This window comes from Penaeus monodon, chromosome 25 (genome assembly GCF_015228065.2).
Source record: "Penaeus monodon isolate SGIC_2016 chromosome 25, NSTDA_Pmon_1, whole genome shotgun sequence".
NCBI classification, from domain to species: domain Eukaryota; kingdom Metazoa; phylum Arthropoda; class Malacostraca; order Decapoda; family Penaeidae; genus Penaeus; species Penaeus monodon.
This window is the reverse complement of record NC_051410.1, coordinates 39,802,996-39,803,480: the sequence shown is the minus strand read 5'-3', so window position 1 is coordinate 39,803,480 and position 485 is coordinate 39,802,996. Positions and strand designations below refer to the sequence as shown.

The 485-nt window shown below is 46.8% G+C and overlaps 1 protein-coding gene across 2 annotated transcripts in view; it reads right to left on the bottom strand.

The window, feature by feature from the left end:
- The window catches only part of LOC119589253 (alkaline phosphatase-like), a 13,567-nt gene that overhangs the window by 892 nt on the left and 12,190 nt on the right, over positions 1-485 (bottom strand). For both annotated transcript variants that reach the window (XM_037937868.1, XM_037937869.1), the window contains exon 10: positions 121-348. In XM_037937868.1, coding sequence (XP_037793796.1) covers positions 121-348 — 228 coding nt within the window. The remainder of the gene's footprint in view (positions 1-120; positions 349-485) is intronic.

Below are 485 nucleotides of genomic sequence, written 5' to 3'. Positions count from 1 at the left end.
AACTGGAGAACCTCTAAACGTTGGGAAATTTGGAAACTAAACTTATTAAAGGCGTAGTATATTTTTTTTTCCATGCGTAACATAGGATTATTATTTATTATATATAAACAATATACATACCGTTGGCATAAATAGCAACGTCATCACCGCCGTGGGTCTCTGAGTTCCTGGGTACGGCCGCTAGCTGAGTGTAGTCCCATCCTGTTGCTACTTCCTGCGAGATGTTCCAGCGGGACACTAGGTACCCGCCCTCACTCTCATCCTTGACGGTGGTGTAGTTGTAGCCGGGTCCGTTGGCGTACATGAGTGTGGTGTATGGCAGGCCATCGTCACCCAGAGCGGCGAGGCCTGGTGCGGGGGGAGGGGTACGTGCTCACTCAACAGTCGGAAAGTGTATCTTCGCATTAAGTTCCTTTATCAGATGCTATGTATATAAATTCAGCTATTGATATGCATGACTGACTGACTGACTCTCTCTCTCTTTC